Genomic DNA, 22,888 nt, shown 5'->3' with positions numbered 1-22,888 from the left:
CATGCACTTATGAATATTTTATGAGAGTTTGAAATGCAACTATTTGCCCTTTGTAGGGTGAATTTCAAAGATAAGGAGATGAATATCTACATACCGGAAATGTATATGTACTGTATAAAAAGCCTACCTAAATATTTGGGTTTAAAACCCATTCAGACTGTTTTTAATTGCTGTTGTGATATCATGTTCGATGAGATTTCTACTACATGTAATTTCATTCAAATGAATGCATGTCTATTTTAAACTGTTTTTCATTCGATCTCTCTGGTGACGAGATGTTAAACTATTGGTTTTTGTATATAATGCATGGAATAGTTAATGCATTTTTGTTAAATGCTGTACCAAGATGGCGTATAAATGTCGTGGCTTAGAAATACATATTTATGTGCCAGAGACTATAAGCAAGCAAGTTATCTTTTCTTTTTTTTTTTTTTCTTTTTTTTTTTTTTTTTTGATGATTACTCATTTATGTACTTTGCAGAGAAACTAATGACCTCAGTATCTTGTCAACAAAAGCCTTTTTTATATATATAAAAAAAACAAAGCAAAACAAAAAAACTGTCATGTATGAAATATTTGTCTTGGATGTGTCCTCTTAAGATTATAAAAAGATTAACTAAAAAAGGAACATATGTTTTGACATTTGATGGGTGTCAAATCACATTATTTGTGATGACTTTCTGCACTTTTTCCTATTTTTCTGTAAAAAACAAAAAACAAAACAAAACATGTGATTATGGTTTCACTTTCACACTGAGGGTGGAAAAAGTCCTAAAATGATTTATCTCGATTTCTTTTTTTATTACATCACAAGAAAACCTGCCATTTTAACATGATGTGTAGCCATTAATGATTCTATGTATGGATTACACTGTATGGTTTACATTGCTTGTGCCGTCCTTCAGCTGCTTCGACTGTTCGAGGTCGATTCAGCTGATCATCTGATCCATCTGTTCATCTGTTTTTTACATCAGATGCCCTTCCTGATACAACCATTGATTCAACCATTGCATGTGTGTGTGAAACAAGATGATGTTGTTTAATATGAATGCATTAACTAAAATAATATGGTGTTGGGGGGGGGGGGTTTATGTGATACAAAGCTTCTGCAGTGTGCTGTATAGTCCTTAGCCTTGGATTCTCCCATCCCATGACTTCTCAGGAGGCTGCTTTAGTGTGTGTGAGATGTTTCAGGACCCCAGACTGTTTGAATAAAAAACAACAGCAGTTTGTAGGTGAGTTACAATTTTACTTAAAAAGTGAAAAATATCCATTTTATATCCTTTTACTTAAATTATGTGATTTTGACACAGTAACTATACATTCACTTAAGAGTTTTTTTTTTACATAAGTTTGGCCCAACACAGTACAGAGAGAGGTAACTCTTATGAACAGAAGAATGAGTAATAAAATTGTCACGGAATAATAAAAAAAATCAAGGCAAGTCGTGGCCTAATGGTTAGAGAGTCTGACTCGTAATCCTAAGGTTGTGGGCATTGCAGTGGGCATTTATGCTGCGGCGCCCGGGGAGCAGTTGGGGGGTTCGGTGCTTGCCCGAGACTCGAACCCCCCAACTGCTCCCCGGGCGCCGCAGCATAAATGCCCACTGCTTCGGGCTGCCCACTGCTTCGGGCTGCCCACTGCTTCGGGCTGCCCACTGCTTCGGGCTGCCCACTGCTTCGGGCTGCCCACTGCGTCGGGCTGCCCACTGCGTCGGGCTGCCCACTGCGTCGGGCTGCCCACTGCGTCGGGTGTGTGTTCACTGCTGTGTGTGTGCGCACTTTGGATGGGTCAAATGCAGAGAACGAATTCTGAGTATGGTTCACCATACTTAGCCGTATGTCACATCACTTTAAACAAAAGTATTCCCATGATGTGTAACAGAAGTCTCCGCCGAGCCGCTGGGTGGCAGTGAGTTTGTTGTCCTCGATACAGTTAACATGGAGCAGAAGAAGAAGAAGAACATGAGCTGGTGCTGAGGAGAATATTTTAGACTCGCGTGTCAATTAAAACAGATTTTTAATCATGCCGATGAAAGGAAGGTTCCCGATACGGAGGACATTAGAATATCTACAGAAAGGAGAAGTAGTCTTCAAAAACACAGTGAAGATTATGACCGTAAATTACAACACGCGTGGAGAACTGAGTGAAGGTGCAAGGTCAGTCTGTTAGCCTGCTAGCTAGCTCCTGTCAGCCTGCTAGCTAGCTCTTGTTAGCCTGCTAGCTAGCTCTTGTTAGCCTGCTAGCTAGCTCTTGTTAGCCTGCTAGCTAGCTCTTGTTAGCCTGCTAGCTAGCTCCTGTTAGTCTGCTAGCTAGCTCCTGTCAGCCTGCTAGCTAGCTCCTGTTAGCCTGCTAGCTAGCTCCTGTTAGCCTGCTAGCTAGCTCCTGTTAGTCTGCTAGCTAGCTCCTGTTAGTCTGCTAGCTAGCTCCTGTCAGCCTGCTAGCTAGCTCCTGTTAGCCTGCTAGCTAGCTCCTGTTAGCCTGCTAGCTAGCTCCTGTCAGCCTGCTAGCTCTTAGCTAACCTCAATATCTATTTTTTTTGCCGTGTTGGTGGTTCATACGTTTAAAGTATACACATACATATATTCTGCTAGTACAAATAGTTACAAATCCCTTGCTATGTAAAGGATATAAAATGATTTTAAATATTATTAGGATGAAACGTTATTCTGTGTGGAGATGTTCCTAAATAAAGAAAAATGGAAATTCCTAAATAAAGATAGTCAGGAGACTAGTTCTCTAATGATGCTAAAAGATCCTGAGGACACGTTCATGTAAACAGTTTGTTTATTAAGTTGTTTGTTTATTGTCATTTGCAGGAAATTTGTGTTCTTCTCTGTGCCACAAATCCAGTACAAAAATCCCTGGGTTCAAATAATGATGTTCAAAAATATGACCCCGTCACCTTTTCTCAGATTTTACCTTGGTAAATATTTATTTATTTATTTATTTTTAATTATAGTATAGTCTACTATATTATTTAATATACCTATGATACACCTAAATGTCATGCTGAATCTTACACAACCTTATGCAGTTGTTAGAAACTGACTTCAGTTTAAACAGTAATAATAATAATAATAATAATAATAATAATAATAATAATAATAATAAACTCTCACAAGCAGACTGCATGAAGGTTGAATATATTAGGTCCATTGGAAAGACAAGTCTCTGGGTGATTTGTCACCTGTCCTAAGATGTTTTTATGTTTTGGTAGATGATGGAGAGCAGGTATTGGTAGATGTAGAAGGAAAGGACTATAAAGATATAACCCAGCATGTCAAGAAGATCCTGGGAAAGTCAGAGTAAGTGGTGTTTTGCAGTCTTTAATGTCTCAAATGCTAGTATTGTGTTTTTATTTGTCATTGATCAGACATCTTTTGCTAATTTTTACCACTTGCTCTCAAGGAGCTTCATTAGCCCTAATTTTTAGCTGATGAATACACTAACACTCTTGAATCACTTCCTGTGTTTCCTCACAGTAAAGTTTTGCAAGCTGAAGCATTAGCCAAGATGGAGTCCTCAAATCCTGCAAACTTTGGGCCAAAAAAATACTTCCTGCGTGAGTGTATAAGTGAAGTGGAAGGTCAGGTTCCTCACCCAGGTCGTGTGCCCTTGCCAAAAGAGATGACTGGCAAGTACAGGACCAAAATGGCTGCTGGCTCTGAGGAATAAACCGCATTAGGAGAAAAATAAAGGAGGATCGGATAGTAACTTATCCCTCAGTAGATTCTTCTGCCTGAATGGACTGCAGTCACCATGTGTGGAAATGCTCTTAGGCTTTCTCATACTGAGAAAATATTAAGCAGCAATTGTGTGTTTTTTTTTTTTTTTTTTGTAAAATAAAATATGGACTGTTGCTTGCTTACTACTTGCTTTTCATCAAGACTTGGTTAATACATGAATAACGCCACAATACAGATTCACTTGACCGGAGTATTTTTATTTGATCTATTTTATTAGTGCAGTGTTTTGCATTCTGAATGTGAACAGGCTTAATGACTCAAGTGCTATCAGACCTTCCAATGACAGTCACAAGCACATCATTTAAGGCTACTTATCACCAAAACAAAACAAAATACAAAAACGTTCTTTATTTGTCCCTGCACAGACATATTCACTTGAAATACTGCCTATTCATGATAAATCAATCGATCTTGTGACTACTGTTAAATTAACTGTATTGCGATTCTCTCCTAAAATGTACATGATAGACCTGTCAGTGCAGAACTGGTTTAGTGTTACTCAACATATCCATTGTGTAAAGTGTAGTTCAAATATTTAAGCAGACATCCAACATTGGCATTGAAAAAGAGACTTTCAAAGGTGCAGCACACCATGCCGGAAAGCTAGTACAACGCTATTTAAGCAGATTTGATAGAGTTAGTTGCATTACCCAGGAAAGTAAAATGGAGTTGATAATCTGATCAGAAATGAATGAAAATGTCACCATGCAAGGCTGACAAACTCATTTTAGCAAATGCCTTGAAATGATTCATACAAGTCTTAAACCTGTGGAGCACGTTCATTCCCATGTCTGCTGTACACAATATCTACAGGCAGTTACATCAGGACATGAAAGGGTTCTTCAAGGTGCGCAGACCTTGCAATAAAATTTTCATGAATATTATCTTAAAAATCGTACACTACTATTGATCACCCATGATTAAATTCACAAACATTGTATATATTCCCGGTTTGTCATTTGTTAATCATGGCATGGTCACCTTTTTAACATCACAGATGAAAAAAAAATCACCATCAGTGTCTTGTTATTCTGAGAAAACATCTCATATTACATGAAAAGCATCTTTTAATATTAGAAATAAATTGAGAAAACAAACATCAATTTGAAGAAATATCTCATTGAAAACATTGAGAAGATAAATATTTATCATTTTTACAATATAATCCACAGTTCACAATGCTTTTCTATAATAAGATGCTTTCCTGTAACTAATATTGAGATTTCTTTTCTCTCTAATAATACTGGTGAGATTTTTTTATCTATGGTGTAGCAGCTGTGCATTTCCATACAAATGAACCATCAATCAAATCAATCCTAACCAATCAGCTGTCTTCATGATGGTTTCTACGATTAGACGAATTGCCAAATTTCTTTGAATGTAGTGGAAAGTCTAATCATGATCATATTCTTAACATGTTGTGCACCTCTTTGCCAACATTTCTGTCATACTTATAGTGTTATGATGAAGTCGTTGAGACTCTGTTTTTAAGTATATTACCTATTTTACCTGAGGGCAGGCTTCATGTTCTATGTGGTGACCTTTGTGCGAGAAAACATTTTTGTTGGTTTAGCTCACACGTTGTAAACGAAAGTCTAAGCAGTTTCCTCTGCATAGACTTGTTTAAACCACAGGCCACATCTATCAATGTTTTTTGCAAAAGCATTTCAATAAGCAAGATGTTCAAAATGAATAAAAAACCTGAGCGTATTTGTGGAGGTTTACGTGTAAGGAGGCGCATTGATGTGAAGCTTTAGAATTGCATCATTGCTGATTCAGTATTGACAATCGGTCATTTCACTTTAATGACTCGAAAGACATCAATTCAATACAAATATAAATTATGACAAGACTAGCTGGTCACTTAATGACAAAAACCCTGTAAAAGGTGGAAGAAAGACACTTTTTACATATTCTATAGAAGTAAGTAAACGCTTCTGGAGCCTTACTGGTGTAGAAAGCTAATCCACGAGAGGGCATCAAAATAAAGCTGGCAGCAGAACTGAGATTTTAAAAAGGGCTGCTAGTTGCATCGCAGTCTAGATTTTGGACAAATTCTACATGCGTAGTCTAGAAGTCCACTTCCTGTGGCGGACACCTTGCCATTGCATGCACTGGCTTGTGTAGAGTATCTACCAGGCCTTAGTGTGTGCACTGCAGTGGCTGTGCTGCATTATTGGTAGATTTAGCGTGTTTTATTTACTCTCTCGCTGTTTAGTTGTCATTGTGCTGTGCTTTGCTTTCAGTTTTTGGTGTCGCTTAGTGAACATATCTGTGCTGTAAACGCAGTTGGTCAATTCTAGGTGGACAGCACATGTTTATCATGATGCAGGTTAGTATGGTTAGTATGAAGAAAATTTGATTTACTAAAAGCTTTGTTTGGTTTGTTCTACGAAAACATTTACACACGCTTGAAGATTAAAGATTGATAAATGAGGTTTGATAAACCTTAGCCCTAAAATAAACATCTTTATGACCTATATAATATATAGGAGCATGTTAATGAGAGACCTATGGTTTTGTACATATGAGTAAAGTTAGATATTCTATGTAGAAATGTTACCAAGTCTTTGTTTTGTCCAACTTACTTCATATGGGTGCATTCCAACAGCCTGAAAAAATGGCAAAACATACAACACTTGTAAAATGTATCTTTTCTTCCAGTGTCCTGATCCCAAGAGAAGAAAAACAAAACATAAATTGACAATGGTCAGTGCGCTTTCCTCTTCTGCTCCTGTAAAGTGCACTGTAGCTCCCTCAGGTTTTGGGACAGTAGCTCCACTTCATCTGTGCGTCCGCTGAGCTTGGCATCAAAAATGTACGCACGGATGTTATCGATCTGCTGAAGCAACAGCTCTTCCTCAATGATGTCCTCCAGTGCAGGGCCGTCGTCGTCGTCTTCAAAAGGATTGGTTGGGGCGGAAGGCGTCTCGCCAGATGTCTCTTTAAAGGGATTACCTTTGTCCTCATGTTCAAAGTCGTGCTCAAAGGGGTTCTTCCTGGCGTCTATGTCCTGCTCCTCATCCTGACCTTCCTCGAAAGGGTTGTACTCTTTGGGTTTTCTGACAGCTTTCTGCTGCTGCTCTCTCTGGATCTCTTCAATAAAAGGGTTTGAGGAGTCGTCTTCAACTGGAGTGGCATCATCATCAAACGGATTTAGAGATGCCTCTCCACCAGGGGAAAATGTAGTGCATTCATCTCGTTGTAAAGGTGGTGAATTGCCCGGCAAACGTGGAAATGAGTTTATTGACAAAGCATTGCTTTGAGGACTTGTTTCCAAATCCCCCCATCCACTCTCGCCTCCTTTCTCCCACGTTCCCATGTGTCCTTTGATGTCCTTTGAATCGCCCAAACCGGACGAATCCAATTTGGTTGTTTTGCTCTCCAGCTCCATCTGCTGAAGATGAAGGATCTGGCTTCTTTGTAGGTCCTCCTCCTGGGCTTGGCGCTGTGACATCTCGATGGCTTGGCTCATCTGCTGAGCGTCAAACTCCTCCTGAAGCTGCCGTAGGTTGTCTTCCAGCATGGCTGCCTCATCGGTGCGATTCGCTGCTCGAGCCTGCTGGAGAAACGACTCGATGTTGTTAATCTGCTGCAGCAGCGGGTCGTCCAGTTCACTGGCTGATTGAGAAGTCGAAGAAGGCAACCAGCCGCCGCCTTTGGTCACGCGAGGGCCTTGTGCGGGCCGAGGGGCATCTCCGTTTGCACTGTGGGTTACACGGTTCTTCTCTATTTCCAGTCTACGCTTTTGTGCTTCCAGAGATGCCTGAAACAGCAAGACACAGTCACATGAGGATGCTATTAACATGGTGAAAGCTTCTTTGTGATTGTTAACAGCTTGATTTTGATGCAGCTTTTTTTTTTCTTAAATTGTGCATTTTTAAATTGGTAAAACTACAAAGGGTTCTTCTTTTAAGACTACCAGTGAAGATACTTATGTAAATACATTCTATGACACTCATAACTGTAGTCATGTTTGACCCACGTGTATCGAAGAGGGCTTTGGTTGAATGGAAGTCACAAAAATTGAGATCACAAAAAAACGAGCCAAATTCTGCGGTAAATTCGAAAAATTTTAAGTTCTTTTGTATATTACAGTTTGCATGATTTTGTTTAATGTCTACATTTTCAAAATCCTTGCTTATGGATCTTATAGGGGATAAATCTTCTCCAGTAGGAGATCCTAACTGTACCTGTCTATTGTTTGACAGCCATTTATTACCAGTAGATTGTTTGGGTTCCAGAAGACTGTTATGCTACATGAACATCTCCACTAAACACTTTTCCCCTGATCTCGGTCCAGCTTACTTTTATTTACCGCGTTAGAAGCATTCAAACACGTTGGTGAGTTCAAGGAAAATCTAACAGTGTCTACTTTAAAAATCAAAGTAATATATAATGCCTTAACTTTAAACAGTACAGAGTGATCTTCTCATCTCCTCACCTGTCTCTCCTGTTGGAGCTTCTTTTCCTGTTCCTCTTTCCTTTTCTCTTTCAGCTCCTCGTATTTCTCTTTCGTAGGAAGAGACATCAGGCCCAACAACTTCTCCTGTACAAAGAGGGACAGGAAGATGCACGTAAATATGATCAGACTCATCTGGGCATCTGACCATTACACCTACATGTGGATCTTCTCCAAATTGTTGCAACGAAGTCAAAAGAAGAAAACTGTACAGAAACATTTTATTTTGCCAGAGCGTATATAAAGTACTCACCTAACGTCACCATCTACCAGCGACATGATATAACTAATTAACTGCTGATAGGAAAAAGTGACATTTTTGGTTTATAGTAATCACAGCTGGACTGCTGATTAGACATGGAGTACATTCATGGTTAAGATTGTTTGTGACTTTTCCCTCAGCCTCCACAGCTGGATCTCCTCACATCCTCCATCCAAACCCCACCACCCCACTGAGCCAGTAGTCTGAAACACTGAAATTGTTTTATATTATATTCATCTTTATTCATTAAACCTTTAAAGTTGGGGAGGTTTGCAAAACATATTTTCATTATTAAGAGGGTTCAGAACCGCTGGTCTAGAATGCTTTTTTTTTTAATGCTATAGCTTTAACGTTTCCCTTTACTCAAACTAAGAGGGCAGACTTATGGTTTGCCAAGATAGGACCGCAAGAACTGAAGCCCTGACTGACTCATTCCCACGGAACACCTTTAGGATGAACTGAAACACTGACTGCACACCAGACATCCTCACACAACACCCATGACTGACTAACTATTGCTACTGTAGCTGATCGAACACAAATCCCTCACACACACTCCATAAATTGTGAAAGCCTTCCACTAGGTTGGAGGTTAAAACAAGCGCACATGGGTGTAACTGGTCAGGTGTCCACATACTTTTTATAATTTGTAGTGAACAAATTAGATTAAGGCTGGATAATGCAGACTGTGTGTTTTTGTGTCACCTGCACAAACAGTGTCGCTGAGTAGCGCACCATCTTCTGCAGCTGGACTGCTTTTGGATGGGGTGGCATCTCGTCTTTTAGTCCAAGTGTTAGAATCTTCTTACTAAAGCACACACATATAGATGAATAGATAGATAGATAGATAGATAGATAGATAGATAGATAGATAGATAGATAGATAGATAGATAGATAGATAGATAGATAGATAGATAGATAGATAGATGACATACACTGAAGAAATGACTGACCTAAACAAAACCCAAATTTGTTTCTGTACATAAAAACCAAACCATACCTGAGAGCATCGATGTGCTCATAATATTTCTGCACCTCCATCCGAAGACCAGCAGCGGTTTCTAGGTTATAGGTGGTCTCGCCAGCACTGGGAAAGACAGAGGTGACATGTTCAATGAGATAAACCATGCTGACCAGAAATTGTGAAAAAAAAGTGCAAACTTTGTCTGACTCTATGTCAGTAAAAAGTTGAAAGAAAATTATTTGCTATATATTGACTATATATATTAAAAAAAAAAAAAAAAAAAAGACCCAAAGAATCAATCAATTATCAGGTCCACATTCACACTAGGGATCAGGTGCTGCCTTATGTACGGTTGCCTTTTTAACATGTCAGAGCATGTCTGTCCCCTTCCCATTTTTATTTTGACTAAAACAGGAACAAACCTACTGATCCGTATCTAATCCCCACCTGGGATTTTGGGAGTTAGATCTGCTCATGCATGGTACAAATCGTTGACTACACCCTCAGTTTAAAAATATTCCAGTATTAAATAATAGAATCTAACACAGTATTCCAATTACATCAAACATCAGAGGTCTTACTTGAGCGACTCTGCCATGCGAATGTACTCTGGCGCCCTCTCGTCCACTTTCTCCATGCACATCCTCAACCTCTATACAGACGCACAAAGAATACGGCTCAGAGACAGCGACAGAAACACAGGAATATCGACAGTCTTGAACAAAGAGTGAACAAAGTAATCCTGCTGAGAAAATCTAAACACTAGCTATGTGTAAAAAGTTATGTGTAGTGTATCTGAAAAGGTCTAGTCACAAACAGTACACTTGTATATGTGTATTTAAGGGGGTTTAGTTTTTAAAGATTTAAAGGTACAACATTTAAAAATTTACAAAATGACTTAATCTTAAAAATGAGTCATGGAATCAGCACTATTATGTCTTTTACTGACGTCGGTTGTGTTTGGATGTGCCGACCACCAATCATGCTACAGAGACGCTACTCTTTAAGCTACTGAAGATCATAGGGCGGAGCTTCATGAACATACCTGGTAATGAGGGATGGGCTCAAGGAGTAAAAAATAAATAGATAAATAAAAAAATTATAGATTGCTTCTTTATATTTAAAAATAAATTACTTCATAGAGTTTGACGATGTCTGGCACGTGGTCCTTCTCCTCCAGTTTGTGCTGGTAACGCAGCAGAGCATCCATGCAGTGACGGCAACAACGAATTCTGTCCTCGTCTTTCTCCTCCAGCACAGAACTCACTGATGAGAGGCTGGTGATAGAGCCACGCCGTGAGGTTTGCTGCACCGTAGGGCCTCCTCCACCAGGGGACGCTCCCTGCCTGGGACTGCCAGGCACACACAGGGCTTCTCGCGTGCCACTCGTTAACTTATCTGAAAGCAAGCAGGCAAAAGTGGATTGTAATTACGTCAAACCTCAAGGTTATAATACAAGAGGAATACTTAATAAATCATTATAATTCATTTGTTAATAATTAATTATAGAAAAGCTGTGTGTGTGTAAACCTACACGCCAGAGGGAGAGGCACAAATTCCATGCACTTTCTGCACATGATGGAACCACAGAGCCGGCAGTGATGACGTCGGTTTCTGATGTTGAATCTGTCCCCACAATCAGGGCAGAATGGTACGTCCTGATCGTTCACCCATGGCACAACCGACTTCTCTAGTGCTGCACAAATAAACAGATACTGTTTTGGTTATATCAGCATATGAAGCTCATAACAGTGTAAACATTGTCGAGGTTCATTTCTTGTCCCTCACCTACCTCTTATCTTCCCACCATCCATATTGGTTCTATCAAAGGAAATAAGCTGAAAAAAGAGAAAGAAACAAGAAATAACCATTTATATATGCTTTTTTTTTTTTTTTAAAGATATAGTCAAATCGTGGTGGACCTTAATGTTATTAGCAATATAGAATTACAAAATCGATTTTTATATAGGCGATAAAATCAAGTGCATGCACAACTCTAAGCCCAAACCTTCTCCAGGCGGATGATGCGCTTGTTAACCTCAATGACATAATGATCAATTCTAGCAGCTCTGTGTTTCTTAAAAAGTCCCAGGTGACTCCGAGTTGCTCCTGGTAAAACAAACATAATCAACTAACTCCTCAGACAGATCTTAGGATACAACCCAATGTTTGGAGCTAAACTAAGTATAAAAAAATTGTAAAAATAATTCAATAATTGTCATCAGTTGTTGCTCTAGTCAGAGTGTGTACTCAGTGCCTGCGTTTCGTCCTAATAAACACACACATCCATTTAGGTTGAAGGCACAAACGACTCACCCAGTTCCTGAGGCTCCCACATGTAGGGATCCACACCTCCATAGTAAAAGGACTCATAGCTGCTCTCATTCCTCTCATCTCCATCTCGTTTCAAGAGTTTGTCTTTGGCTTTCATTGCTTTCTGAACCAGGCCTAAGAAACAATATCAGAATATGAAGTATCACCACCAGCAATAGGGAAAAATTTTAATTCGAGTAGGGATGAAGTTAGCAAAAACAAAGAAAGCATAAGGAATCAGTCCCTCTGGGATTTTGTGATTGTAGTGTTAACACAAAACAAAGTGATATTAGGAAAAGCTTCAAAATGACTGCAGATTTGTTCCAAGACACATCATGTGATGTCACAATGCACATTCAGTCTAAGCTCTCTTTAGTGAGTACAGCTATCATGGACGATAATTTTTTCTGTCTTTACTGGAAGGAATTTTAAAGAGGAATACGGTACTTTTGACCACAACAACACAAAAACTCTGTAAAAACCTAGAAGGAAAAAGGTGCATTTGACAGCTGATATAAGAATAAACCTACACTATTTAGTGATTCTCTCCACAATCTCTAGTAAACCTGGAAAGCAACCAGATCTGTTTTGTAAGAACGTAACCCCACATCTATGCTTTAAATAGCTGCCTAGTCAGCACTTACTCTTGATTTGGCCGCCGACATGGCGGTTGTCTCCAGAATGTGCTTCTTCGTAGTGATCCTGCAGCTGGTAGAAGGACTGCAGGTCTTTCAGACACAGCGGGCAAAGAAAGCCCTCCTTCACTTCGGCCGAGCCGTCCAACTGAGCAGCGTAACTGGAGGCCATGAGAGGGGTGGAAGTCAAAACAGACTTGCGGGTGGATTATAACAGAGAAGACGCCCATAGTAGATCGTGCCAAACCTGAATAATCCAGAGCCTCTCCATCATTGTATGAGCAAAGATCATGGGATGAAAAAGATTTGCACAGAGAATCTAAACGTGGATGAGAGAAATACAGATTTCTTCAAGAACCAACCATTTGTATGTTAAGGTCAAGAATTTAGTAACCACAAAAACTCAAGGCCTTATTACTAACTTGGTCATTTTTTCAGGATCTACAGGGCAAAATTTTCTATTTTGAAAAATAAAAAAAATTAAAGGAACACAAACAACAAAAAGTCTCTTCAGACAATGTATTATTCTAAAATCTGTCAGATGTTCTGTATAATTGGTACTTGGATTTCTGTATAATAACAAGCCTATATACTTTTAGGTTTTACTCCAAAAGGATGGAATAAAAAGACTGACCAAACAAATCCTTCTCATTAACACTAACCCCATCATAACAAAACAAAGCTGAAAGCTAACTCCGCCCACATAGAAGCTTCTGGATCAACGTAAGCTCCACCCCTCTGTACATTCGGTTTGACTCGGGTCTCTACAGACTGGGCTAGAAAGCGTTCAGCTCCAGCTGCACACTGTTTTGTTCATTTTTCTTCTAAACACCGGTGGTTCTCTTGCTCCTGACACCACACAAATAATCACCTTTAAGAAATGTGTCATTAAATAATATATGCCAGAAACTAAACGTTTTATAAACTCTTATTATTGATTGTTTTTAACACACAAGGGCTCAACCATGCTAGTCCAGTTAAACCTGTAGACATTTTCAAGATTTTATTTGACCAGATTTAAGACTTTCGCTGGTTTCTTGCTCTAAATAACAGCAACATGCGGTTGAAATAACAATAATAGCTTCTCTGTTCCTTTATATAGAGCTGCCCAAGTCTAGCTAGCTAGCTAAATGTCTTTAGCGTACAAAGGATTAAAACCTGTTAGGTTGGAAATTAAAATCTTATTTATGTTATTTAGTTAACTCAAAATAAAGGCTGAAGCCTATTTATGCCACATAAAGTAAACCATTTGATCAGACTGGGAGTCGTATTGTGTCTGATAACCGTTACAATGAAAGACGACAACAAAGCTAGCGCAATTCTGAGCCAGCTGCTAACTGTAAACAGAATAATAAATCCACCTAACACAAACGAGCGTGAGGTGAACGGAAATCTTACCGAAACAAATCTCAAGGTCCTTCAATTGCTATAATAGACTGTAAATAATCTGACAGTTTGTAACAAGGTAACTCCAACTGGGTCAGATTGAGAGTTATTTTTCCCCCTACCTGTATTAAAGAAAACCCCGCCTCCTGTGTACGATTGGTTAATACGGTCTCCGATTTCGTTTCGGATTGGTTTATAGTCTTCGATCCGCCAATGTTCGCGAATCCCTGAGAAGAAGGTGGGATGTTCACGAAAACGGGTAGCTAAAAAAAAGATAATATAGAGCCGAGGAAAGGGTAGTGGCCCATGCTTGTCATATGGTGGTCATGTGATCAACGTCAGCTACGGTGCCACGAAAGGGACAATAATTTTATAAAAATAAAAAATAAAAATAAAAAATTATATAAATGTTGGGCCGTTGAACTTTATATTGTTAAGACTTTGAATATAAAAGCATTTCACAATTTTTGGTATTAGATTATTATCCATTTATGAATCTGATACATTATATATTATGTAGAACTGTGCAAAAGGTGTAAAACCGGGAGGTGGTGCTCAATACATGCCTGACTGCATGGCACAATCTCTCTCTCTCTCTCTCTCTCTCTCTCTCTCTCGTTCACACACACACACACACACACACACACACACACACACACACACACACACACACACACACACACACACACACAATTTAGAAATACCAGTTAATTTTCAATGCAATGACTTAGCGTGTTTGAACTTGGAGTCTTTTTTGTGAAAAAATAAATAAAGAATAATAAGAAAAATCACCAAATAATGAAATAAAAGTCTGCAATATTTTATTTCATTATTTGGTGATTTGTATTATTATTCTTTATTTATTTTTTCAAAAAAGACTCCAATATATATATATATATATATATATATATATATATATATATATATATATATATATATATATATATATATATATCAAAAGGATTGCAGTGTGTTTCTCTAAAAATAAATGAATTTCATTTTGTCGTTTTTAAGAAATATAAAATTATATAATTAAAGTAGAGTTCATATTTTGCTGGAAATCTGACAATATCCTCAAGGTAGGTCTCAGATACAGACAGATGCTCAGTTACACTGGTGTGACTTATATTATCATTTATATTGCTTTATCTGTAACCACAGTGGGCAGCTCAATGATTGTTTTAAGGGCAGTCACACTCTGTGTTGATCACACATTTTTATTTATTTTTTTTACTTGTCTGAACATGGAAGAGAAAGTGTGATGTTCTCACAAACCTGCATATCCATCTAACATGTCTGGGGAGTTTGAGAAAATACTACTTTGATCTGACATATTAACACGTTATCATATTAAAGAATACATATTCATTATGATCAACGGGGCTTTTATTATTATTTTTTTTTTCAATTTTTTGGAGACAATATCACTTTTTTTTAAACTATTAGACTCTTTTTGTTTATTATTTTGGCATGGGCCCAACCTAAAGAAACACCATTGTACAGTTGTTTGAATATATTATTTATTCCCTGTCTGAAAATATACCAATACCGTTTCCTATAAATTATCTTTTCAGTCTTTTGGTTTTTGTCTCAATTTATAAAGGTATCAAATCACTGAATCCTGAGCTATAACTCTGTGCAGCTCAACCCTAGACTGGGTTGTAAAGAAAACTAGAATGTACATTTCCTGAAGAAAATGTGAATGGTGCTCCCCTCATCGTGCTGAGTGCTTTGATATATGACATGTCCATGTTGTGCTAAATTTTTGATTTTGCTTATTTTAGGGCGGGGCTACACGTGACATCAGTTCCCCTCATCGGGCTGTGTATTGATATATGACATGTCCATGTTGTGCTAACTTTTTGATTTCGCTTATTGTGGGGGCGGGACTACACGTGACGTCACATGAATAGCAGGTGGGGTGCCAATACTTTTGGACAAGGTTGCTACTGAATCTTTGGCCGGAGTAAGGTCCTAAAGGAGCTGGCCGAGTTTGGTGTAATCGCTCGAAAACTTGCCGAGTTATAAACCTCCAAAATGTATAATGGAAGTCTATGGGGGGAAAAAGCCATTTTTGAGCTTCCGTACCGGGAATTCCGGAATTCCGATCGCTTATAAAAGTCATAGCACACCTCTCCTCAGTGAGCCAGTCAATTTGACACCTCATTCATTGGTCTAGGACAAAAGCTGTGGGACAAGTTACGCGCCGAATTTTGTCCGGCACAATAACAAGAATGTTGCTTTGCAAGCACCATTAACTACTGCTGACATATTAGATTAGATTCAACTTTATTTTCATTACACATGTACAAGGCAACGAAATGCAGTTTAGGTCTAACCAGAGTGCAATAGTAGCAAGTGCAGGATATAGTATTTACAAAAGTTAAATATTTACATTAAGTATTTGCATATAAAATGTTACCATTGTTCAACTGTTCAGTTCAGCTGATCAGAAGAAGTTTTTGCATGGATGTAGTGTCCATATTCTACATTTTCCCCTAAACGTGCACTTTTATTCTTCAGTGTGTGATTTGACATTGCTGTTTTTTCCATTTTTGTACTGTGCCTTTAAGAATAATATGTTGAATTTTCTCTGTTCCATTTGCCTCCATGGATTGTGCTTCATTAAAAAAATATTCACCAAGAACACTGGAAAAAACGAGCTGGAGGATAAACAATATTATTAAGTATATTTCTAATATAGTTATTTGAGACTCTATTTTGTAAAATATTTAGCACGTGCTCTTCGTGTAATTACTTAGTCTCACCTCTGTGACGTCATATACAGCGCCCGTCATATAATAAAATATCACGTTAGCGGTTTTTTTTTATTTTAAGCTATTTTTCTTCGTTCATAGTACAACATAACTTTTATAACACATTATATTACTTTTGTCAGTGTTTTAAGTGCAAATATAATTATTGCAAATTACATTTTTTTTCTTCATCAGCTCAATTCTGACCTGTGTTACACATGCATGTTCCTTTTGTAAAGGAAAAAATAAACTAGTTAAATATTAAGCAATAAAACATCCAGCTACACAATCATCTCCTTGAGCAAGGGCGTGATGGTTTGAAAACATGAATACAGGAGAGTGAAGAAATAAAAATGTAAGGATTAGCAATTGTAAGTCACCATTGATTACGGTTCCAAAAGGGTGGAATTCTTCGTGTAGGCGCCCGTCATCCACATTGCAGTCAAGGTTCCTCAGAAGTAGTTTTACTGTCTGCAGAACAGGTAAAAGTCAACACCCAGTGTGTTATTTAAGTCAATTACTAAGCTAATGAAAGAAACAAAACAAAAAATAGCGCAGCTGAGAAGAACTAGTACAAAGGCTTAAACTTTGATGTCATCATTGTACCTTTAAGTACGATTGTCGCGTTTGCATTATGATAATAAGATTTAATGTGTGACATTTAACACCTTAAATAATTTAAGGATTGTAACTGATCATTTTCCTGATCATCTACATAGAAAAACTCTAATAGAAAATAACAAAGAACATTCATAGACTTTAACATTCATAGTGATTTAACATAAAACATTTAACATAAAACACTTTTGAACATGAATAAACTCAAACACTTCATTTCAAGAACTAAACATCGTATTATTTTGAAACTCACCAAATCCGGGGGATTTCAACACAATTAAATCAATCCCATCGGATGCTACTGGGTCCACAATCGACTATCATCCACTTCAATATCATCAATCATCGCACTAAAATAACCCAAATAAGTTTTACACAAGAGTTATAACATCATACAACATTATTTATGCATATTAAACAAGGATGAGTCTTCTTTGCCTTTTAATCCGCTTTGAAACACCCGCGACCTGCGAAGCACGTGCTCTCCTTTTTTATTTATTTATGTATATAATCAATTCACATCCCCAAATATAGAAGACCAGAAAAAATGAGCTGGAGGATAAACAATATTATTAAGTATATTTCTAATATAGTTATTTGAGACTATATTTTGTAAAATATTTGTATTAGCACGTGCTCTTCGTGTAATTACTTAGTCTCAACTCTATGACGTTATATACAGCGCCCGTCATATAAAATATCACGTTAGCGGTTTTTAAAAAAAATTATTTTAAACTAGTTTTCTTCGTTCATAGTACAACAGAACAATGTTTCTGTCAGTGTTTTAAGTGCAAATATAAATATTGCAAATTAATTTTTTTTTCTTCATCAGCTCCATTCTGACCTGTTAGTTCAGCTGATCAGAAGTTTTTGCATGGATATAGCGTCCATATTCTACATTTCCCCTAAATGTGCACTTTTATTCTTCAGTGTGATTTGACATTTTTGTTTTTCCTTTTTTGTTCTGTGCCTTTAAGAGTGATATATGTTGACCTTTCTCTGTTCCATTTGCTTCCAGGTATTGTGGTTCATTAAAATATTCACCAAACAACATTTTTTATGTGGATTTAATTATAAATTATATTAATTATAAATGATAACACATAACTGACACAATATCAATAAGTTAAATTGATTGTATTCAAATGTAAAAAAGTTTAAATATATGTGCAGACATTTTGTGAAATCTGAGGCAGTGATTGTCCAGAAAAATTAATAGTCCAGTAAACATTTCAAACACGTTTAAGCTACATTTAACATTCATCTGCTGGCTGGTGCAACAGAACGACGCTGTAGCTGGATGTTCTTTTGGGCTCCACTCCATCCTCTCTCTGTGCCATGCTCCATGCACCTCCTTGCTCTGAACCGGACTTACAGTATGTACAGTGGCCTGCTTCCTAATACCCTGCCATTCATCTCCATGATGGCATTTCTGGCTTCATCAGCAGATGCAAAAGTGACAAAGCCAGTGCCTTTGGGGCAGCCATTCTCTAAAGTATATTGATCTGTAAAGGATACAGGTAAAGAGATACCAAAAGCATAGAATGAACATTACATGCACTACAATACAGTACTGCAATATGATTGCTCTCAAAATTAAGCAATAAAACATGCAGCTACACATTCATCTCTGTGAGCTGCAAGTGCGTGCTGGTTTTGATATGAAAATGTGAATACAGGAAAGTGAAGGAATAAAACGAAGGGATTAGTAATTGTAAGTGACCTCTGCATTGATGACAGTTCCAAAAGGGTGGAGTTCTTCGTGCAGCCGTCTGTCATCCACACTGCAGTCAAGGTTCCTCAGCAATAGTTTTTCTGTATGCAGAACAGGTAAAAGTCAACACCCAGTGTGTTAATTGTGTCAATTACTAAGCTGATAAAGAAAATAAAGATTTCACCCCATGTAAGTTTTGGAGCAGCTGGAGATGTAGACTGTTGTAGTTCAGACATGGGATCAAGCTCCATAGTAGGCACAGAGTTGGAAATTGTTTGAATTTGGAGCTAAAGAAAGAAACACAGTTAGCTTTAAAGGTCCTAAATTCTTGAGGCACTTAAAGGTACTTTATATACTACTTTAATGTCTAAGGGCTACATAAGACCTAATCATGACTCTTTAACCTTAAGTAAAACAGCTGGGATTTTATGTTAAATCATTGTGAAATGTGAAACAATGTGACATATTATGTCCTCTACAGTATTTTTCTATTTCTTTTATATTCAAATCATGATTTATAAACAGATGGCTCTTCAATACAATGAAACAGAATTGTCCACATTTTAAGTACGTAAATATTTGAAGTACTTGTTACAACCTGTGATTTTGTGATTTATATATATATATGTATATCACTGTAAATTTTACTCACTGTTTCACTGGTAGGGGATTTAGCTGCTTTTATTTCTTTGGGAGTGGGTTCCTTTTTCCCTTGTGTGTTTTTTGGTAGAGAGTCAGGGAAGACCCACAGTATTTTTCTTTTCTTTTCTTTTCTTTTCTTTTCTTTTCTTTTCTTTAACTATTAGACTCTTTTTGTTTATTATTTTGGCATGGGTCCCGCCCTAAAGAGACGCCATGTACAGTTGTTTGTATAATATATTATTTATTCTCTGTCTGAAAATATACCAATACCTTTTCCTAGAAATGACCTTTCTGTCTTTTTTTGGTCTTTGCCCCAATTTATAAAGGTATCAAGTCACTGAATCCTGAGCTCTGTGCAGCTCAACCCTAGACTGGGTTGTAAAGAAAACTACTGCTGACATATATAATGTTATCATTGTTCAACTGTTCAGTTCAGTTCAGGTTACCGAGAGCAGCTGTTCTACTGGTATTTTCACTATTGCTGACAGGTACAGTGTTTCTTGGGTTATATCAGTGGTTCTTAACCTGGGTGCAGATCTGATTTCAAGCCCGGCAAAATTCAGCCTTCAACTCGACGAGACCACAGACGTTTCCAATCTAAGTGCGCTATGTGAAAGGCGACTTGATAAAGGAAGATTTTTTATTTTGTAAGCCTCTTACAACAACACCTAAGAAGAAGAAGAAGAAGAAGAAGAAGCTTTTTATTGTCATTTCAACCATATATAGCTGTTGCAGTACACAGTGAAATGAGACAACGTTTCTCCAGGATCAAGGTGCTACATAAAACAAAGACAGGGCTAAGGACATGTAAGTAGTCTTAGCCACATAAAGTGCAACTGTGCAACCTGGTGCAAACAGTGCAGGACAAGACAAGCAAGACAGTGCAGGACAAAAGACAGTGCAGGACAAAAAAAAAGGCAGCTGATGTGAAGAAACTTGTGGATGACTTCTTCAAAAACAACAATCTTTCGTGGGATATGGTTTCTGCAGTTTGTTCGGACGGAGCTCCAGTCATGCTGGGATGAAAGTCTGGTTTTGGTGCGCTAGTGAAAGCTGATGCACCACACATCATTTTTATGCATTGTATTGTGCACAGGCATGTGTTGGCAACAAAAAACGACACTGGCAGAAGTATTAAAAATTGTAGTGGAATGCGTGAACTATGTGCGAAATTTTGCTCTGAGACACCGCATCTTCAGTGAGCTGTGTAAAGAAATGGGCTCTGAATTCGCGGTACTTTTGTACCATTCTAACTTTCAGTGGTTATTCTGGGGACAGGTGCTGAATCGTGTTTTTGCCCTGCGTGTGGAATTAGCAGTGTTTTTGCAAGAGCACCAACATTTTCATGCAGATTGCTTGAAAAATTCTGAGTTCATTCTCATTATAGCGTACATGGCTGATATCTTCGCAGCTCTAAATCATCTCAATCAACAGATGCAGGGCGGTGGAGTCAACATCATCGAAGCGGAAGAAAACCTGAAGGCTTTTCAAAAAAGCTACCGTTATGGAAACGACAAATAGAGAACGATAACTTCGCAAACTTTCCCCTGCTAGACGACTGTGTATGTAAGATCGAAGATGCATCTGGAATCGGAGACAATTCTTTACCCGTGGAACTGAAGCAAGCAATTGCCACGCACTTAGATGAGCTTGCAAAGTCTCTCGACGGATAATTCCCTACAAAAGAGTCTTATCCAGCATGGGTGAGACAGCCATTCATGTTTAGTGTTGAGACAACAGATGTCAATGATGAATACCTGGATGAAATCATTGAAATTCAGCAGAGCCAGGTCCAACAGCAACTCTTCAGAACAACAACGCTCTCAACGTTTTGGTGGCAACAAATGGTAATGTACCCTGTTATTGCTAAGAAAGCTCTGGAGATTTTCATACCGTTTGTTACAACATATCTTTGCGAGCAATCATTTTTGAGGATGCTGGACATAAAAACGAAGAAAAGGAACAGACTTTGTTTTTGTTTTTGTGTGAAAATCATGTTTTAATGGTTTTGTTCTTTGAACACAGTGATGTTGATGCACGGTTCATTTTGTGCACCAGTAAAATATATACTTATGTTTTGAATTTGAAAAAAATATATATATATTTTTTTTCCAATTAAGAAGGGTTAGGTGAATGTGCATATGAAAGTGGTGGGGTTCAATACCTCCAACAAGGTTAAGAACCACTGGTCTAAAAGCTACATAAGGCCTAATCATGACTCTTTAATATTAAGTAAAACAGCTGGGATTTTATGTTAAATCATTGTGAACAAGTGAAGTGCTAACAAAGCAACTAAACTGCTAATTAACAAAACTTTATCAGAATATTATTTGGTTACAAGTCACCATTGTAAAAAGTCTAAAGAACAATCAAAAAACTTTTGTGGTAATTGAAGTCTGTGTTCTTGCTCAGCGATGTGTTTAGGTGTTTGTTTTTGAATGTTCAAGGCAAATTGACTTAATCTTTTTTTTGTTGTTGTTGAAGATTTTTGTTTATTCATAATTCATGTATGTATCTTGTACATTGCACATTATGATGTGTCTGTCTTTTGAATCAAAAGTCTTTGACCTTGCTCATGGTCACCTCCCTTATTTTGTAATGCTCTTTCTCTTATTTTAGGCTTGGGCGTTATCTATTGTGACGGCGGAGGATACACCGGAGCATGCACCGCCGCCTGGCGCAGCCAAAATACCGCTCCTCGCCCCCGAAAGGCTATAAAAACCCAGAAGGAATAGGTGGAGGTACAGCACCATGGACAGCGCCGCTGACAAAGCGCTAAAACGGATTCAGCGCCGCTGTATCAGCGTGCAATAGGGATATACTGTAGCTGCTTTTATTTCTTTGGGAGTGGGTTCCTTTTTCCCTTGTGTGTTTTTTGGTAGAGAGTCATAAGTCCCACTGTATTTTTCTTTTCTTTCACTATTAGACTCTAAAGAGACGCCATGTACAGTTGTTTGTACAGTATATATTATTTATTCCCTGTCTGAAAATATACCAATACCTTTTCCTAGAAATTACCTTTCTGTTTTTTTGGTCTTTCACTCAATTTTTAAAGGTAGCAAGTCACTGAATCCTGAGCTATAACTCTGTTCAGCTCAACCCTAGACTGGGTTGTAAAGAAAACTACTGCTGACATATATAATGTTATCATTGTTCAACTGTTCAGTTCAGCTGATCAGGAGAAGCTTTTGTATGGATATAGTGTCCATATTCTACATGTCCCCTAAATGTTCACTTTTATTCTTCAGTGTGTGATTTGACTGCTGTGTTTTTATTTTTTTTTTATTGTGCCTTTAAGAGTGATATATGTTTAATTTTCTCTGTTCCATTTGCTTCCCTGTATTGTGCTTCATTAAAAAAATATTCGCCAAAAAAACGGACAAGCG

At 37.8% G+C, this 22,888-nt stretch overlaps 2 protein-coding genes and 1 long non-coding RNA gene across 6 annotated transcripts; 2 read left to right on the top strand and 1 right to left on the bottom strand.

Moving 5' to 3' along the window:
• The first annotated feature begins 1,925 nt into the window (after nt 1-1,925).
• On the top strand, nt 1,926-3,862 carry mrps25 (mitochondrial ribosomal protein S25). Its single transcript, XM_027167018.2, has 4 exons — nt 1,926-2,159; nt 2,820-2,926; nt 3,221-3,308; nt 3,486-3,862. The coding sequence occupies exons 1-4, from the start codon at nt 2,026-2,028 to the stop codon at nt 3,676-3,678; spliced, it is 522 nt and encodes a 173-aa protein (XP_027022819.1). The 5' UTR covers nt 1,926-2,025; the 3' UTR covers nt 3,679-3,862.
• Nucleotides 3,863-3,925: 63 nt separating this feature from the next.
• On the bottom strand, nt 3,926-17,444 carry LOC113656051 (rabenosyn-5). Of its 4 annotated transcripts, XM_027167012.2 has the most exons (13): nt 17,400-17,444; nt 16,909-16,999; nt 12,396-12,705; nt 11,755-11,886; nt 11,447-11,547; nt 11,231-11,276; nt 10,973-11,134; nt 10,574-10,836; nt 10,020-10,090; nt 9,475-9,561; nt 9,179-9,281; nt 8,194-8,298; nt 3,926-7,515 (listed from the first exon to the last, which is right to left on the bottom strand). In XM_027167012.2, exons 3-13 carry the CDS (start codon nt 12,556-12,558, stop codon nt 6,460-6,462), a joined length of 2,289 nt encoding a protein of 762 aa, XP_027022813.1. In that variant the 5' UTR covers nt 12,559-12,705; nt 16,909-16,999; nt 17,400-17,444; the 3' UTR covers nt 3,926-6,459. The 4 variants fall into 4 exon arrangements, with proteins under 4 accessions (XP_027022813.1, XP_027022814.1, XP_027022812.1 ...); XM_027167013.2 differs by lacking the exons at nt 16,909-16,999; nt 17,400-17,444 and adding an exon at nt 13,895-14,049; XM_027167011.2 differs by lacking the exons at nt 16,909-16,999; nt 17,400-17,444 and adding an exon at nt 13,785-13,915.
• Nucleotides 16,877-22,882, top strand: LOC125146346. Its single transcript, XR_007144809.1, has 2 exons — nt 16,877-17,010; nt 22,122-22,882. It is a non-coding gene; the product is annotated as an uncharacterized LOC125146346 (long non-coding RNA).
• The last annotated feature ends 6 nt before the right edge of the window (nt 22,883-22,888 follow it).

Source organism: Tachysurus fulvidraco, chromosome 14 (genome assembly GCF_022655615.1).
Source record: "Tachysurus fulvidraco isolate hzauxx_2018 chromosome 14, HZAU_PFXX_2.0, whole genome shotgun sequence".
Lineage (NCBI taxonomy): Eukaryota > Metazoa > Chordata > Actinopteri > Siluriformes > Bagridae > Tachysurus > Tachysurus fulvidraco.
This window is presented reverse-complemented; position numbering and strand designations above follow the sequence as displayed.

Excerpts from the sequence above, each read along its gene's own strand:
- mrps25 (XM_027167018.2), top strand. The coding sequence starts at position 2,026 with ATGCCGATGAAAGGAAGGTTCCCGATACGGAGGACATTAGAATATCTA. Across the intron at positions 2,927-3,220 it reads TTTTCTCAGATTTTACCTTG|ATGATGGAGAGCAGGTATTG; the intron begins GTAAATATTTAT and ends ATGTTTTGGTAG. Across the intron at positions 3,309-3,485 it reads AAGATCCTGGGAAAGTCAGA|TAAAGTTTTGCAAGCTGAAG; the intron begins GTAAGTGGTGTT and ends GTTTCCTCACAG.
- LOC113656051 (XM_027167012.2), bottom strand. The coding sequence starts at position 12,558 with ATGGCCTCCAGTTACGCTGCTCAGTTGGACGGCTCGGCCGAAGTGAAG. Across the intron at positions 11,548-11,754 it reads GTGGGAGCCTCAGGAACTGG|GAGCAACTCGGAGTCACCTG; the intron begins GTGAGTCGTTTG and ends TTGTTTTACCAG. Across the intron at positions 9,282-9,474 it reads GAGCACATCGATGCTCTCAG|TAAGAAGATTCTAACACTTG; the intron begins GTATGGTTTGGT and ends TGTGTGCTTTAG.